General features: G+C 36.4%; 2 protein-coding genes across 4 annotated transcripts in view; both read right to left on the reverse strand.

Moving 5' to 3' along the window:
- Positions 1-3,209: 3,209 nt before the first annotated feature.
- LOC306875465 (uncharacterized protein) lies at positions 3,210-7,579 on the reverse strand. 3 transcript variants are annotated; one of them, XM_079426045.1, is made up of 5 exons: positions 7,100-7,579; positions 6,070-6,405; positions 5,290-5,406; positions 4,419-4,556; positions 3,210-3,595 (listed from the first exon to the last, which is right to left on the reverse strand). In XM_079426045.1, the coding sequence occupies exons 1-5, from the start codon at positions 7,224-7,226 to the stop codon at positions 3,435-3,437; spliced, it is 879 nt and encodes a 292-aa protein (XP_079282171.1). In that variant the 5' UTR covers positions 7,227-7,579; the 3' UTR covers positions 3,210-3,434. The 3 variants fall into 3 exon arrangements, with proteins under 3 accessions (XP_079282171.1, XP_079282172.1, XP_079282173.1); XM_079426046.1 differs by having other exon boundaries at positions 6,070-6,402; positions 7,100-7,578; XM_079426047.1 differs by having other exon boundaries at positions 3,211-3,595; positions 5,302-5,406; positions 7,100-7,195.
- Positions 7,580-12,769: 5,190 nt separating this feature from the next.
- Positions 12,770-16,245, reverse strand: part of LOC306874721 (prolyl 3-hydroxylase 2-like) — a 46,598-nt gene continuing 43,122 nt past the window's right edge. Inside the window, exon 15 of the mRNA XM_079424935.1 lies at positions 12,770-13,902. Coding sequence (XP_079281061.1) covers positions 13,810-13,902 — 93 coding nt within the window. The 3' untranslated portion in view covers positions 12,770-13,809. The remainder of the gene's footprint in view (positions 13,903-16,245) is intronic.

The following is a 16,245-nucleotide window of genomic DNA, read 5'->3' on the forward strand; positions in this document are numbered from 1 at the left end:
TCTCACAGAATTGACTTACTATCCAAATAACAGTTCAGCAGTTCATTCTTATCTTTGTGAGTCTTCATGCTGTTCAGTTTTTGTTAAATCTAGGTCACAGTGTGTGAACTGATATATTTTGGGGCACCAAGTGTCCATCAATTCCTATCAGTGCGTGTGACCCTGTTTGGCAAAGGCCTTCATTGTTTTTTCACACTTTAAATGCACCTGCAACTGGGACAGAGTTGTTCTCTGCAGGACTGTGTCCCACTTTCTGTTTCTTTGAAAATTGTCCTAACTCTGCATTTTATATAGCTTAGCTGCTTAATGACCATCAACCAAACTATTGTTTTACACTAGAACATACACTACACTTAAAAGGTTTGGGATGTTTTTGAAAGAATTATCTCATGCTTGCAAAGGATGAGTTTATTTGATCAAAAATACAATAAAAACAGTAATATTGTTAAATATTAATACAATTTAAAATAACTGTTTCATATTTTCATGTATTTTAAAATGTAAATCATTCTAGCGATGTCAAAGCTGAACTTTTAACATCATTACGCCAGTCCTCAGTGTCACATGGTTCTTCAGAAATCATTATAATTGGCTGATTCTTGAAGAAACATCCCTTATTATTATCAATGTCAAAATGTAAAAGTGTTTACACATTGATTTGAATGAGTTCTTACTGAAAAAAGTATTAATTTCCTTCCTTCCTTCCTTCAAACAACAACAACCTGTGTCCAAATTCAGGGTCTGCATCCTTCGGAGTACTCATTTGAAGGATGTTACGTCACAGCGCCGCGACGAAGGCTGTCCAAATTCGTAGGATCCTTCAAATGCGGCCCACAAATACGTCCTCCTTTTCCCCGAATTGGAAGGATGGGTGTGGTGGATCCTTTCCCATCCTACCTATCCCATAATTCTTTTCGGCAGAGCGTAATGGCGGACGAAGCGAGCGGTAGCGGAGTGGGAGAGGAGTTTCTCTGACAAAACAAGCTAAAGTTTATGCTTCGGCTCAATGAATTTGTAGGAGAAATTAGTAGAATACTTAAAAACAAATAAAAATAGGCTATAATGGCTTACCTGGATGTGACTGTCTTGTAGTCTGATATAAAAAACTCTGACAACGAGCAAAGAAAGTATTTAATTTATTTAATTGCTTTATTTCTTCCAAAATAATTAAAATGAGGAGAATAACTCTTTGTTTGTCCATTTTCCCGCTTCTTGCTTGGCGCTGTCACGGTTGCTAGGCGACAGGATATGAGCAACGGGTAAGGGAGGGAACTGAAAGAAGGGTAGGCTGTCCAAATTCACAAACACCGACTTCCGGGTTTTGCGGACGTCGGAGGATCCCTCCTCCTTCAACCGGGTAGGAAGGATCCTAAGGAGGATGCAGACCCTGAATTTGGACACAGCACATAAGTAGCCTACTCGTTTCCATCACATAAAAATCAATCATAAATTACAGCCAATCAGAAGAGCGTGTGGGCGGGCCCTATCGCTCTCTCAGCAAGAACTCGAATCGAAATCGGTAAGTACAGAAGTTTAAACATTTTTACTGTTGTTCAAAATACATCAGCATTCTTTCTCATGGAACGCACTTGTTTATTCACACAGAGCTCACAGTTTGAAAGTTCTCGATTCCTTTAAGTTACTTTAAGCTGTTTTTTTGACGGCCATTAGAAAGTCGCGTTTCCCATTGTTGAGTAGGCCTATTTCGACAGAAATAAAACGAGGCTGTGAAGGATATAAGTACAGTGCGTTCAACAGATTATACTCCTATTGTTTAACAACATCATTGTTCAAAAACACCATAGAACAGTGTTTAAAGTTATGAGTGTGAAATTACCATATAGTGCGTACCACTGAATCCTTCACAGCCTCGTTTTCATCAGCGTTAAAGTCAATATGGCATCTGACCTGATTAAGGTCAATAACTAACGTGAGTTACAGAAGGCCTATGTTATAACATGCGTTCAAAGAAAATGCCCAGTTCTTTAACCCTTGTGCGACCTTATGGACATTTTTGTCCATTTCAGTTGTGTTTTTTGTTATAAGTGTGCCTGTGTTAATCCCAACTGCATAAATTTTGGCTCAGGTGTTTATTTTTATTGGAATTTTAATATTTCACCCTCATTTCCTTCAAAAAAATCAATTTTACCCTCCGTACAAAAAATATTCACACTCAGGACCTTAAGGACAAAAATGTCCCCATTGAAACCCATTCAAACTGCTATTTTTAATCACAGTGCCGTTTAACTGTAAAATTATGCAATTTTTGTTAATAGGCTTTCATTCTGTTGGCAAGGCTTCAAAATTATTATTTTTTTACCAGATGGTGCCATTGTTTCAGGTTTGGTCTATAAAGGGTCTATAAAGCAAATACTGGCTTTATTCCTGTTTTCTGCTTCTGCGTATTATAGAGCCAATTGGATAAATAATGCAGCTATAATTGTGTGGGTGTGTTGGTATGGATGTCAGAGTGTGGTTTGTATGTGTGACATAAAAAAAAATTGTGTGTGTGTGTTCTTGTAAAAATTGAGAGAGAGAAACTCTACTGCAAATCACAAATCCAAGCACTGTGCGCACCAGCAGAGTTTTGCTGGCATCTAATGGGGAAAATTTGGTACTGCGCCCAAACAAAATCTTACTGAAAGCTCATTTTTTGAGATATCAACCTCAAATTTGGAACACAGCTTGTTTAGATTGATGGCTTTGATTTTCTAGCAGGTTTAGAGTTCAACATGTTTCATATATAAAATATTCATAAAATAACAAAATATTGTTCATAAATCATTTTCATGAACTTAAACCTGTATAACTTTTTTTTTTTCACTTTTTAAACTTTTTTTACTTCAACAATAATCTGCCATGGGTGGTCTTTAAAATGAGACCACACTTAAGTTTCTGCTCCCAAGCTTCCAATTTTTACGACCGTTTTTTTGACATGGACATTTTTGTCCACTTTGGACCTAAGTGTAACTTTTTTTTATTGATGCACAAGGGTTAATGACTACATAAGAATGAATGATTCATAACTATGAAACACCTCAGTTCCTTATTTGAATCCCTCGTTTGTGCTGTCACAGTATGTGGTTTTTTTTATCTAATCATGGTCGACTAATCTATATGTAGGTTCTGAAAAACCAATTTGTGTTGTCACAAAAATGATAATGTATTATTAATTGTGAGTGGAAAAAAGTGTGGCAGATTTTTCTTTTTGGTGGTTTTCACATTTATTTGTAACCACAGAATGTTTCGGTATGACAATTCATTAAAGGGAAAAAAATCAGGTTTTCTCATGTATCTCTTTCTGAAGAAAAAAAAACAACAGCTTTATATGTACAGATTCCCATCTATTGGGAAATGCTACATTGCAAAATTAAATATGTGTACAGTAAGGTATTTAATGTGTTTTCAGAGGATAAGTCTTTCATATGGAGGACTTATGGCCTTCGGATTCTGTTGCTTGAAAGAGTGTCGTACTTCCTTAGCGGTTTAATGGTGTCAGTTTTTTTGGATGCAGGCAGGTCGCAGATGTCCATCTTAGTCCGGTTTCGCCTCCAGCAGCTCGATTCCACCGGTTTGGTGTTCTCATAAATGGTTTCTAGAAACACACAACATGACATCAAATGGTTAACAGTACAAAGCACAGGCCACGCTGAGGGTCTGGAGGAAAACGGTTTGCTGTGCACGCTGCATCTAACTGCTCGAGTTTAACCACAGACAATGAGAGGCAGTTTCATCGTCATCAACTGGAGCTCATTCTCATAGCTCTTAACCACATACCACCCACACTCATTCAGCGCTCAGTTTGCGATCCAGGAAATATCTGATCTTGTACAAAGACTCCTGAGGATGCGTTGTTGTTTCTTAGTGGGGTCTCACATTAGGACCCCATCAGTCTGTGTGACTTTTAAAGCATTATTTTGATTACAGCAAGAAATATTGATTCCTGCATCAGTTTATAGCAAGAAATTTGAGTATAGGCTGTAAACATTCATAACCGCAAGGCTTTAGCATTATTTGTGTTAGCTTGAGAGTTGCTTGAGTAGATTTTATATACAATCTTTGAACATCATCATGGTGCTGTTACTTCGTAATGCTTTATGATGCTTATGTCCTCCATTTGAAAATAATATCAGTGTAATTAGCCATACAGAAAAATGACTTCCAAAATGTCACCTTCAATTCAATGTCTTGCTTGCCATTTGTTTTTGTAATTATTTGTCAAATTTACTAGTAATCTCTGAGTGAAAATTGTTTCTACACTTGTTTTTTTTTCAGTGTATAAAACTTTAATCTGGGACGGACAATGAACTTTAGGTTCTCAATGTTATAGCTTTGGTCAAAATGAATATTATGTGTTTTTTAAATAAAATAGTTTAGTATTAAGCACTATTTGGCGAAACGTAGATTTGTAGACGTACCTTTAGGTTTGCGTGACAAGATGCATATGACAACAATTGACACCAGAAGTACTACGCATCCAACTGCCAGCGCTAGCCATATCCACCACTGAGTAAATCTGGACGGGGATGTCGAGGATGGTGTGGACATTATTGTAACTATAGCAGAAAAAAATAAAAAATAGAACATTACCTGATTATTCTTTCCAATATGTGGTTCCTTCTATTGCAGTATTAACGCTAGATGCATATTCATGAAAAAATTGATTGTATTATCATTTGTGCAGGGGGTCTAAAAGACTGAAAGTCTTGGATTGAAAACTTAATTTAAACCTGGATGTTAAAAAATACAAATGAAATAAAAATATAATAAAAATGAAATATTCAGTACTATTTCTTATTTCTAATGAAATAGGCAAATTTGTGGCATTGCCGAACAGATGGTTGGTCAGGTGCTCTTGCTTCCATAGAAGCATATGATGCTCTTTCGGACATTCTAAAATTATGCTATATAACATGGATCATAACTTGTAATAATAAAAATGTATTACATTAGAAAAATAAAAAAACAGAGGCATTTTAACCAGTGGACTCAGGCTTCTGGACCACACTATAAAGTATGTCATTTAGAATTTTAGTATATTACACTTTATTTCCTAAAAACTTTTGTTTAAGAACAAGTTTACTAATATTTGAGACAAAACCACAAACTGACCACTTGCAATTTAAACCATGTAGTAAGTACTAATTCATTACTTTGTGATTACTGTACTTGCGAAGGTCAAATGTGACCAAAATGTACATGTACAAAATTTTTAATAAAAATGTAAAATGCAAAGAGTTGAATACAGAGTATTTTAGGATAATTGAGTGTAAAAAGCAGAATATCTACCATTAGATGTACCATTGGTCATGCAAGTTGTAGGTAAATCTCCTGTGGTCTGACTTTGAGTCTGATCCTGAAATTCTGTGGTTCTGCTGCTGCTGCTGGTGCTGGTGCTTGAGGCATCTATAAGAAAAAATAGTGACACAATCTGTTTTTACATGGATTCATTTCAATAAATTATTCTAAACTTGCGCAATAAAAATGTCCGTTTATGCTGGAGAGTTGAAGAAAAGAAAAATGTGGATTCTACTCTTTATTTCCCTTCAAGTAGATGATCTGATTAAAAGCCAGAATGCAACATAATAGTTTTTATGAAGTAGTTTTCATGAAGAAGCTTATATTTATAGAAGCTATTTGCAATCAATAAGGTGAACAAAACAATTCTAAATTGAATTTTGCATTTTCAGAATATCTTTAGAATAAATTTGATTTGTCTGTTTAATGACAGCAGCGCTCAAACTTGTAAAGTTCACGCAACACCTGATGACCTTCTCCATCATGATTTGAGAATCATCCGAAGAGGATCTGATCAGCTGGAGAGTTCACATGATTTACTTGTCTGTTTAGTAATGTAGAAGTAGTTCAGAAACTTTAATATATGTTCATATGTTTTTTTATTGTTATTATTTAAAAATACAAAAAATCCTTAAACTTTCAGGTTTACATTTTTTTTTTCCAAGATTTTCAGTGTGGTCTCAGATGTTGGGACCTCACTATATCATAGGAGTTTGTATAAATTTTTCTATAACAAATGTTAATATATACCAGTAATGTCCCTCTACTTACCAACTATAACGTGTGTTGCATTACTGCAGGTTTGTATGAGAAACGGGATATCTTGTGTAACTTTGCAGAAGTACCATCCACTCTCATTGGTTTTGATAAAAGTAATGCTGAGTGTTGACGAATCATCATTTTTCTCTCTTAAAAAACGCTGTTTTTCAGGTATCCTGTAAGCTGATTTACAGTCTAAAAGAGGTGTCTGGCTATAGTACCAGCTCACTTTGTATTTTCCACTCGGCTGAAAAGTGCAGTTGATTGTGACTGAAGCTCCTTCACAAACTTTAATGTACTTTGGTTCCAAATTGACGTTCAGTTGTGCAGTTGTTGACAAAGCTCCTGCTATGTCAGGAAAAGAAAATAAAGATAAGTTATTATTTGTTGCTAAGTGCAAACAATAGATATTTGATTGGAAAACTGACTTTGTGAGAAAGAAGTTTTTAACGGTACTTGTTAAAAGATATAAACGCAAACTATCTAATGACTTTAATTACTCATTACACACCTCAAACAAGCTACTTGGTGTCAATGTCAAATATCATAAAGCCTTGAATACGTGTAGTCTATTGAAAATGCAAGTTATTGTCCAAGAAATATTTTTTCTTTAAATATTGGGGCATAATGTCACAATGGCAATTTACCATTTAATGACATGGTATAAGTTATCTAACAGCTTCTCTGCAAAATTTAAAGAGTTCATGAAACAGCAAACAATGTGAACACCATTGTTTTGGCCCACAAATATTGTAATTAATAAATTGCATAAATGTATAACATGTAAAAAAAAACATGCAACAGAATTTACAAAATTATGCTGATTTAAGAGTTTTTTTAAGTAGATGCCTGAAACTAACATACAGTACCACTGTGAAACCCACTTACACTTGTGTAATCAGATTACACAAGTTAAAAAAAGCCTTTGTGACAACTAGCCAAGGATATACTTTTGTCATGAAGTGTCAAAAACTGTAATATTGATCAATTCTTTGAGGCAGACTAAATCCAAACATTGTTCCAAACAATACATTTCACTTACCTGTCAGTAAAAGAACAACGATTATACTGCACAGTCGATCCATGCCTAAAATGGGCACAGAGTGGGTCTTAAATAATAAACCCCCCTCAGAGCAAAATGGTCTAAACAAGAAGAAAAAAAGAGTCATTTAAATGATAGATCCAACTTCATTGAAAACACACACCTGGTGTCTTTAAATGAGGACGCATGAAGCTTCCTCGCTCGCTCGTGAAGTCTGGCAGAGATATCTAGACAGGTTCCTGTGTGGTCATGCATACTGTATATGAATAGAGCTATCTACTGATAGCTTATGAAAAAAATTATAAGTTGTCATCCTGTAGATGCTTAAGTCTACTAGATATTATTCAAGCTAGAATGATTTTCACAAATGGAAATTTATAAAAAACAAGATACAATGCATTATATAACATAAAAGATGTGCAGCTGGAAAAGTAATGGTTTTAAAATGATGCAAACAGTACGCTTACCGCTCTCAAAGTGGGTGAAAATGTGAGAGCTGCTTTGAAGTAATGCTCACAAGTTTACAGGCGTGAAAGCAGGTCAGTGACATGAACATGAAGTGAAAATCAGTACCACAAAAAAAAAAAAAAAACTCGCCTGACTTCAAGACGTATCAGGAAAACACCAGAGACTCTTCTGTTCACACGCTGAAGCAGCACTGCTAAAAAATGAAATGTATTTCAACACTTTTGGACCACAAATTCACAGTTGTATTTTATTGAAATATTTCATTACATTAGATAGCTTTTCACTTTTCTGAACCATTTGTGCGATTACTTTTTAATCAACTGATATTTATAGTGAAAACTTTAAGTCAGTTCTGTGTACTTTGAAACCTAACAAACATATTTTGGGGGAAATATTTCCCTTAGAATGTGTTTGTCCCATACTTATAATTCAAATAAATGACACTTACCGATATTTCATCTTGATATATTACATCTAATATTTATGACTTGATTATTTTATATTTAATGCAAGACATTTGGAGATTTTTAAGTGTCCAAATACTTTTTTTGGGGGCCCTGTACACTTGTTGGAGTTTTGTTTTGACATCTCATACATGACTTGCTGGGAACTGTGACGTAGGTTGGATGTGGTTTCAATATTAAACCTAAAGGCAAGCCTAAACCACTGTCTAAAAGTCAAACTAAACATCAAACTGAAACAGAAAATGTAGTACTGGCATTTTTCTTTCCAGGTCAAACATTTTTCATGTGTTCGTATTGCATAATCTGTGTATACACAAAGAATGCAAAGGCGAGTGTATCTCAGTCTTTAATAAAAAATAACATTTGTAATCATTATGCATTACATACAGTAAAAACTGACTTAAATGTAAATATTAGTAAAAATAAAAAGTGGTCATCGTCCTTATCCAAATTCAGCAAGAGCTGAGGCGAGTGTGCAAAGCACATTTCTACTTTCCACAGAGAGATACGTAACACAAGGACTGAGGTTTTATGTGCAAACAATACTACTACTGTAACGGTAACGTGCACCAGCGAACACAGGATCCAGAAATATGATGAAAAGGTACTTTAATGAGGACTAGCAAGCGTTTCCAACAAAGGTTACTTTAAGACTGGACGATGAAACTCAAGAAACTAAAGGCTTATAAAGACAGAGACTAATGAGCCAACGAGAAGAACACCCGTGAGAATACTTAAAGATGATAGACTAATAATGAACTAATTACAGGAAACAAGAACAGGAAACACCAAATAGTCAAAACAGAACTGAAAGGAAACCGACACATGACAACTATTACTAATAACAATAATTCAATTCTCTGTCAAACTGTCAAAAAGCAAAATAAACCATGAAATATCACACAGTACAAAAAATAAAATAATTCTGATTCTTAAATATGTGTTGAGATGTGAGCCCTGTGCTTTCAGGTCCTTTGGCTGATGGACTAATTGTCTTTTGGGTTTACCAGAACTTGTATTCCATTACTGCAGATTTGTATGATAATTGGGATGTCTTGTGTAACCTCACAGAAGTACCATCCACTCTCATTGGCACTGATAAAAGTAATGCTGAGTGTTGACCAATCTTCATTTTTCTCTTTTAAAAAACACTGTTCTTCAGGTATCCTGTAAGCTGATCTACAGTTGATTGTGACTGAAGCTCCTTCACAAACTTTAATGTACTTTGGTTCCAATTTGACGTTCAGTTCTTCCCATGTTAGAGCATTACTGATCAAAGCACCTGTTGTGGTCAGGAAAAGAATAGATATTTTATGATCTGCTGCTAAACACAAACAGTAAGTATATGATTGGAATATTGATGATCTTGAGATTTTTGTGAACATGATTTCACATTTTTAACATTAGTTGATACTAGAATAATAAGTTTGAACACAGAAAATCTGTGTATGTACAGTGGTGTGAAAAAGTGTTGGCCCCCTTCCTGTTTTTTTTTTGCGTGTTTGTCACACTTTAATGTTTCAGATCATCAAACAAATTTCAATATTAATCAAAGATAACACAAGTAAACACAACATGCAGTTTTTGAATGAAGTTTTTTATTATGAAGGGAAAACAAAATCCAAACCCACATGGCCCTGTGTGAAAAAGTGCTTGCCCCCTAAACCTAATAACTGGTTGGGCCACCCTTAGCAGCAACAACTGCAATCAAGCGTTTGCGATAACTTGCAATGAGTCTGTTACAGCGCTGAGGAGGAATTTTGGCCCACTCATCTTGGCAGAATTGTTGTAATTCAGCCACATTGGAGGGTTTTTGAGCATGAACTGCCTTTTTAAGGTCATGCCACAGCATCTCAATAGGATTCAGGTCAGGACTTTGACTAGGCCACTCCAAAGTCTTCATTTTGTTTTTCTTCAGCCATTCAGAGGTGGATTTGCTGGTGTGTTTTGGATCATTGTCCTGCTGCAAAACCCAAGTTTGCTTCAGCTTGAGGTCACGAGTTGAATTCATGGTTCCATTTATCACAGTAAGTCTTCCAGGTCCTGAAGCAGCAAAACAGCCCCAGACCATCACACTACCACCACCATATTTTACTTTTGGTATGATGTTCTTTTTCTGAAATGCTGTGTTACTTTTACACCAGATGTAATGGGACACACACCTTCCAAAAAGTTCAACTTTTGTCTCGTCAGTCCACAGAGTATTTTCCCAAAAGTCTTGGGGATCATCAAGATGTTTTCTGGCAAAACTGAGACGAGCCTTTATGTTCTTTTTGCTCAGCAGCGGTTCTCGTCTTGGAACGCTGCCATGCAGGTCATTTTTGCCCAGTCTCTTTCTTATGGTGGAGTCATGAACACTGACCTTAACTGAGGCAAGTGAGGCCTGCAGTTCTTTAGATGTTGTTGTGGGGTCTTTTGTGACCTCTTGGATGAGTCGTCACTGCACTCTTGGGGTAATTTTGGTCGGCCGGCCACTCCTGGGAAGGTTCACCACTGTTCCATGTTTTCTCCATTTGTGGATAATGGCTCTCACTGTGGTTCGCTGGAGTCCCAAAGCTTTAGAAATGGCTTTATAACCTTTTCCAGACTGATAGATCTCAATTACTTTTTCTCATTTGTTCCTGAATTTCTTTGGATCTCAACATGATGTGTAGCTTTTGAGGATCTTTTGGTCTACTTCACTTTGTCAGGCAGGTCCTGTTTAAGTGATTTCTTGATTGTGAACAGGTGTGGCAGTAATCAGGCCTGGGTGTGGCTAGAGAAACTGAACTCAGGTGTGATAGACCACAGTTATGTTTTAACTGGGGGGGGGGGGGGGGGGGGGGGGGCAAACACTTTTTCACACAAGGCCTTGGTTTGGATTTTAGTTTTCCCTTCATAAAAAACACCTTCATTTAAAAACTGCATGTTGTGTTTACTTGTGTTATCTTTGATTAATATTTAAATTTGTTTGATGATCTGAAACATTAAAGCGTGACAAACATGCAAAAAAATAAACAATCAGGAAGGGGGCCAACTCTTTTTCACACCACTGTATATTTTTTACTAGTATTTGTTAATATGTTATTTTAATGTATTGTCATAATTATGAATGTATTGGTTTGTAACGCAAATAGTTTGACATTTACTGCACTTGTTATTCTTCAGGTTATTTACCTATAGCACAATCTGAAGTCTCATGTATTTACCAAAAATTACTTAACTCTACATTGTGAAGTAAGGTGATAAACTGTTCATGCTAATGCTAATTATATTTAAAATGCATTATAGAAACATAAAAAATTGGTAACTGGTAAAATAATGAATTAAACAAACAAACAAACAAAGTACATACCTCCCTTAAAGGGGTCATCAGATGCTAAATTCAATTTACAAGTTGTTTGAACATAAATGTGTGTTGGAAGTGTGTGTACACATCCATCCTATAATGATACAAATCTACCCAGTTTTTTTTTTTTTTTAAATCCCCTTTCTCAAATCAGGCTGTTCTGAGATTCCTGTCAGAATGACATAGTTCTGCACAGACCCCTCCCACGCTAGTTGATTGACAAGACCATCTGACCTTAGACCCGCCCTGAGTGATCTGAGAGCTGCCTGCCATTGTGTCGACTCCGGTGCAGGGGAAGACAAGGGTCCGGTTTCACGTACAGGGTTTAGACTAAACTAGGATTAGGTCATAGTTCAGCTAGGACATTTTAAGTCATTTTTATAAATGTGCTATAAAAAAAACATTACTGGTGTGCTTTTTGAGACAAAACAAAGGCACTGATATATTTTCAGTCAGTGCAAGTTTCTTTCAGTTGAAACAGCTGAGATTTACATTTTAGTCTGGGACTAGGCTTGAGCCTTGTCTGTGAAACCGGGGGAAGATGTCTCCGATTAAGCGCTTGAGGTGTTCTGTTGTTGGAAATAATAATGAATATAGCAGTCATTAACTCCTGACATCTGAGCCGCTGAAGATGCAGAGGATTAACATTACTTTCATTTTGAAGGGAATGCGATCTCGATCTGCTTAAATGCGTCTATATTTGCGCGAATCATTCGTGATCCGGCTTGATCTACAGAACTAGCGAGTATAAGTTTTTTTTTATGAATCTTTGCAAAATCGCCTTTCCTAATAATGTGCTAGTTAGCCAGTTTCGCGGCTTAAAGTCTGCTCGTCACCCCACGGAAGAGAGGGGTGGGGTCAGTAGGGTCATTAGCATTTAAAGCAACATGGACCAAAAAACGGCTTGCTGAAAACAGAGCTGATTTTGACAGGGGAATATGGCCATCTGATGACTCCTTTAAAGGAATAGTTCACCCAAAAATTAAAATTTGCTGAAAATGTACTCAGCCTCAGGCCATCCAAAATGTAGATGATTTTGTTGTTGTTTTTCGATCTGAACAGATTTGGAGAAATTTAACATTACATCACTTCCTCACCAATGGATTCAACAACACCTGAAGCGTTTTCGTTAACTCCTGATTGAAGTCTAGATGGGTTCCTGTGTGGTCATGTGTATATACGTAAGTGCTATATTAGGAGTTTCTGATGCCTTCTTCCTGTAGAAGTGTCTACTATAAATTGTTCAATCTATGCTGTCCACATTTTGCGCACAGCCATTTGTAACTTGAATGTACTAAGTATCTGGATTCATCTACTGCCAGTTATAATAGCTGTACAACAGTCTGTTATGCTGATTGATATCACAAACTTAACGTATACAAACGTTTGGTACAAGTAAAGGACACAAATAAGAATAATAAAGTCTTTAATTTAAAATACATATTGCAAACATCATTGTGCATTACATACAGTAAAATCAGACATAAATACTCATGTAATTAAATATCAGTGAGAAAAAGTGGCTGTCGTCCTTGTTCAAATTCGACAAGAGCTGAGGCAAGTGTGCAAAGCACATTTCAACTACCCACAGAGAGATGTGTAACATGAGTCAGTGAATTTGAAAGGAAAGGACAATTAATATGCCACATTTAAATTCAAATTCCTTGAAACAGGAACAAATATCATCTTTTATTAAAAAGGTTCCTAATATCACATGCTGACGCTTGCTATTAGAGCAGTCTATAATTAAACTACAGCATAGCTCGAGTCAGTTCATTTGTAAACAGTATAAATTAACTCATCTGAAAGCACTGTGGTGTCACAATGTGAAGGAAACCACAGTCCACCATTAAAACAACTGATAGCTATTGTATGTTAATATCACAGAAGAATATACAGTAAGTATATAACTGTGCAAATTCTAATTTTTCATAGTCTGTTTCGTTAGGTAACTTGGATTATGTCTCAACTTGACTATTAAATACATCTAAAAAGCTATGTATATATGCTGTTGTACAGTGTCAATTCACCCTTTGGTGGTATGAATGGCATTGCATTCAATAAAACCAAAGTCAAACCATACTTTCCTTGATAGAAATTTAAATTATGTTCCCTGTTTCTTCTTAAGTCAACATAAAAGATACTGAGAACCCATTTTACTTCCGTAATTTGATGTAAACAGGATATTTCAACAGAAAAGGGATATCAGAATAGAAATACAATTAACTAATTTTGAGTCGATTTTGATTTCATGTTGACTTTAAAGGTATGAAACTGAATAATTGTGAACTAAGGTTTTATATGCACACATAATAATAACAACAATAATAATACAATTTTCACAAATAGTCAGAAACAAAATGTCACAGTAAAAAAATAAAATCATTCTGATCATTCAATAAATAAGTAATGACGTGAACCCTGTGCTTTCTCTTCCATTGGTTGATGGACTATAACTCGTCTTTTGGATTTATATGCAGGTCGTGCTCCCACATGTGCTGACTATCAAGGGCTTGCATCACCTCATCAGCTTGAAGCCTCTCCTGCAATTAGATTGAAAATGCACATTTCATCACATCACCAGAGGTATAAAGTATTTGAGTAAATGTAATTAATGAATGTACTTGACTATCTTCTTGGATACTCTGTAGTTTTACTGAGTATCAAAGACAAAGCAACTTTTATTCTCTACTTCACTACATTTTTGAACGAGTCAATCTTCACTGTTTTCACATTCCAACAGTGAAATCAGAGAGTGAAGCTTCAATTAGCATAGCAATAGCACAGCTGTGCATCATATTTCAACCCACACAACATAATGGGAGACATATCAGATTCAAAAAAGGACAAATTGTTGGTGTGTGTCTTGCTGACACATCTGTAACCAAGACAGCATATTTTTGTGGTGTATCGAGAGCCACAGTTTCCAGGGTAATGTTGGCATACTACCACAAAGGATAAACCACATCCTTCAGGAGTAACTGTTGATGTAAGAGAAAGCTATCTGAAAGGGATGTGACCTAGATTGTATCCAAAAAACAAAACCACAGCTCCCCAACTCACTGCAGAAATGCGCACCTTGACTCGTCGAGAGCTCCACAGAGTCAACATTCATGGTTGGGCTGCTGTGGCCAAACATTTGGTAGCTTGCCAATGGCAAAAGTCAATTTCAGTGGTCCCAGTATAAATCTTGGGCTGTGGATAATTTGAACTTATTGTTCTCTGATGAGCCCACTTTCACTGTCTTTCTCACATCTGTGGGAGTTACGGTGTGGAGAAGCTCCAAAGAGGCTTACCACATGGACTGTTGCATGGTTGGGTTTGGCTGCAATATTGTTGCACACCCTAGACCCACTACTGGTGCTAGACAGGCAGCACTACCAAACCATTCTGGGGTGTACCAGGGGTGTAACGGTACACAAGCATGATGGTTCGGTAAGTACCTCGGTTTTGGCGGCACGGTTCGGTATGGTTTTGGTACAGCAGGGGAAAAACTAAACAAAATTGCCTCTTTTTTATACATCAAACAGTGGTTTATAGAACAAATTGCTCTTTCTTTTAAAAAATTCAATTATAATTAAAAAAACACCTCAGCCCCTGCTCTAAACTAGGGAGTCCTTTTACATTACTATATAAGATTACAATTAACAACAAAACCCATGCTTAAATTGATTTACTATTTATTTTTAAAGGTGCCATAGAATGAAAAACTGTCTTTACCCTGGCATATTTAAATAATAACAGTTCTGTACATGGAAATGACATACAGTGAGCCTCAAACACCATAGTTTCCTCCTTCATATGTAAATCTCGTGATTAAAAAAGACCACTGAAAAACAGGCGAATCAGAACATATACCGACTGTGACGCAACAGTGGGGATCACTACGCCCCCAACATTTGCATAAACCCGCCCTTGTTCTAAGCCGGCCGAACCATCAGATGGGTTGGTGTCTATATTCAGAAAGGCACAGAAAGCAAATAACGCGAGCCACTAAAGGGACATGGTTAGCTCCTTGCTAGCGGTAGCCTGTTACAGTACATACGACTTCACTCTCAGTAAGGAGAGATGAGGATGATGGCGAATGACTTACAGATCCTGAGCACCACTGACAAGCATCTGATCTTGTGAAATGTGTGGTAAGTACTGTTGCTCCATAATGTAAACATAGTTTGTGTGATCGCGTCTCTTGAAAGTGAAACTATAACGCGATCGATGGATCGTTCAAAAGCAGTTTCAATGCCTGGCATATTAATAACGGCTCCCTGATGCCCGCGTTTTATATACAGTATAATTACCCGACGATATAACTGCGAGAGAAAGTATTTAAATATATATTTTCCTCCCTGTGCTTCCTTCTTGCTGATGAGCCGTACTGTGAAACAGCCAATCAGAGCAGGGCTCAACATTGAGCAGCACTGTGAAACAGCCAATCAGAGCAGAGCTCATTATTATTCATGACCCTGCCAAATAAGCCAATAACAGACCGTTTCATTCTAGGGAGAAATCCTAGGGTTGTAAATGGACATGTAAAATCGTTTCTGGAGATTTTTTGCCCTTACCTAAGCCACATACCTTCTGTGTAGATATCAGAGAACAATTTAAAATACTGTATCAATGCATTCTATGGCACCTTTAAATATAATAATTAACACTCAACTTAAAAAAAAAAAAATTGTATGCAAACATGACATCTTTCCATGGTTGAAACATGGAGCGATTAAATGAGGCATGAGACTTTCGTTCGTGTTTATTTCGCCTTAAAACTAGTAGCAAAGACTGCGCTGCCGTTTGAACTGAAGCGTTTATACAGCAATCTGCCACACTACATCAAAGAGCATCAAAACGCCATTTATTGTTTGAATTTCCTGAAAAAATTGAATGAT

This window comes from Barbus barbus (assembly GCF_936440315.1).
Source record: "Barbus barbus genome assembly, chromosome: 9".
NCBI classification, from domain to species: domain Eukaryota; kingdom Metazoa; phylum Chordata; class Actinopteri; order Cypriniformes; family Cyprinidae; genus Barbus; species Barbus barbus.